Source organism: Plasmodium reichenowi, chromosome 8 (assembly GCF_001601855.1).
Source record: "Plasmodium reichenowi strain SY57 chromosome 8, whole genome shotgun sequence".
In the NCBI taxonomy this organism is placed as follows: Eukaryota; Apicomplexa; class Aconoidasida; order Haemosporida; family Plasmodiidae; genus Plasmodium; species Plasmodium reichenowi.
Window position 1 is genome coordinate 1,021,127 of NC_033653.1, and position 1,992 is coordinate 1,023,118.

At 17.4% G+C, this 1,992-nt stretch overlaps 1 protein-coding gene across 1 annotated transcript in view; it reads right to left on the minus strand.

The window, feature by feature from the left end:
• The window catches only part of PRSY57_0827800 (translation initiation factor EIF-2b alpha subunit, putative), a gene marked incomplete at both ends in the record, with an annotated part of 1,670 nt that extends 467 nt beyond the window's left edge, over nucleotides 1-1,203 (minus strand). The window contains 4 exons of the mRNA XM_012907216.2: nucleotides 1-220; nucleotides 520-733; nucleotides 893-968; nucleotides 1,152-1,203. The exon at nucleotides 1-220 is cut by the window's left edge and continues 467 nt beyond it. Of these exons, the coding sequence (XP_012762670.1) occupies nucleotides 1-220; nucleotides 520-733; nucleotides 893-968; nucleotides 1,152-1,203 (562 nt within the window). The remainder of the gene's footprint in view (nucleotides 221-519; nucleotides 734-892; nucleotides 969-1,151) is intronic.
• Between the last annotated feature and the right edge of the window lie 789 nt (nucleotides 1,204-1,992).

A 1,992-nucleotide genomic window follows, 5' to 3' on the forward strand; every position in this document is an offset into this window, starting at 1 on the left:
TTGTGCAGGTAAAATAAATGGACACTTGTTTATTTTGATTTTTAACAACATCCATTATTAGAGATTTAACACAATCTGAGTTACTGTGTGTTAGTATAGTAGTATGTTTATTAAGGAACATAATATTGCTACTACTTCCGATAGTTTCAAGACTTTTTTGTAGACTTGCTGAGAATTCATCTGCGTTATTTTCGATAACATTTTTAAGTACATGGAAGTTCTTTAACGAACAATTTTTAAAATAAAAAAAAAAAAAAAAAAAAAAAAACATATTATATGTGATATGATATATGTAATGTGTAATATGTAATGTGTAATATGTAATGTGTAATATGTAATGTGTAATGTGTAATATGTAATATGTTATGTGTAATATGTAATGTGTAATGTGTAATATGTAATATGTTATGTGTAATATGTAATATGTAATATGTTATATATAATGTGTAATATGCATCACATATATTATTAAAATGTAGGACTATATATAAAATTTTTTTTTTTTTTTTTAATATTTACATTTTCGTTGTGTGTGTATTTTTTTACAACAAAATGATGATATATATCACACGAGGAAATTATTGGATATATAGTCATTCTTTTGGAATGTGGGACAGATATAATATCTTGTTGTGTTTGATTATTATTAATAAAATTATTTAATTTACATTTTGCTTCATTCATATTAATAAATAATTCAAAGTTCGTTTCCGATATGCTATTTTTTAAGACACTGAAATTTATATATTAAACAGAAAACAACACATGTGTACATAAAAATATGTGATCAATTAAAATATATATATATATATATATATATATATGTATGTATGTATGTATATATATATATTTACACAATTGTTTTATTTATTTATTTATTTATTTTTTATACTCGGATATTGATTTTATGGCTGCTATATGCATTTCTTCTTTTTCCTGAAAATAATATCTTCTGAAATTACGTACCACTATAAGGAGGAAATAAAATATATATATATATATATATGTATGTATATTTATATATATAAGTATATGTATTTATATTTCCATGTGCATCATATATACTAATAATGTATATATCATTCTATCGCAAAAAAATTTAAATAAAGTTAACATATATATATATATATATATATATAATATTGTCATACCATCGTGCTCTTCTTGTAAATCCTTCTGTTTCGTGTTATCGTAACATTCCATTTTAAAGAAAATATTTTATCATTATTTTTTGTACTCCTTAAATATATGTAAAGGAAGAAAACAAAAAAAAAAAATAAAAAAATAAAAAAAATAATATTATTATCGTTAAAAAATAAATATGAATATACATATCAAAAAATTTAAAAAATTTACAAAAAAAAAAAAAAAAAAAAAAAAAAAAAAAATATTGAAAGAGATATTATAATAGGCACCTTAATAAAAAAAAAAAAAAAAATTTTAAGTTTAAAAGAATATTATAATACCCAACCTAATAAAATATAGATTATATTATCTATTATATTTTTAATAGAGCACGTAAATAAAAATAATATAAATGAATATACATACATACATATATATATATATATATATATATATATATATATAAGAAATAATATGAGAAAAAAACTGAAAGAATTAAAGTAAATTTATATAATTTTAAGGTTTATATAAAAAAAAAAAGAAAGAAAAAGGAATTCAATTAGAATTAGTATAATTGTTATATAGCCCAATTTGGGAATATATTATATATATATATATATATATTTATATATATGTTGCTAATATATGAATAGGTGTAATTCTTTTTATTTTTTAAAAGGATATAAATTTTGATATATTCATAAAATAAATTTATGTGTATTAAATTTTTATTATTGGACACTATATATTTTTTTTTTCTCTTAAAAGGGATAAATAAAAGTTGATTAACAAAAAAAAAAAAAAAAAAAAAAAAAAAAAAAAAAAAAAAAAAAAAAAAAAAAAAATTAAAAAAAAAAAATTTTTTAT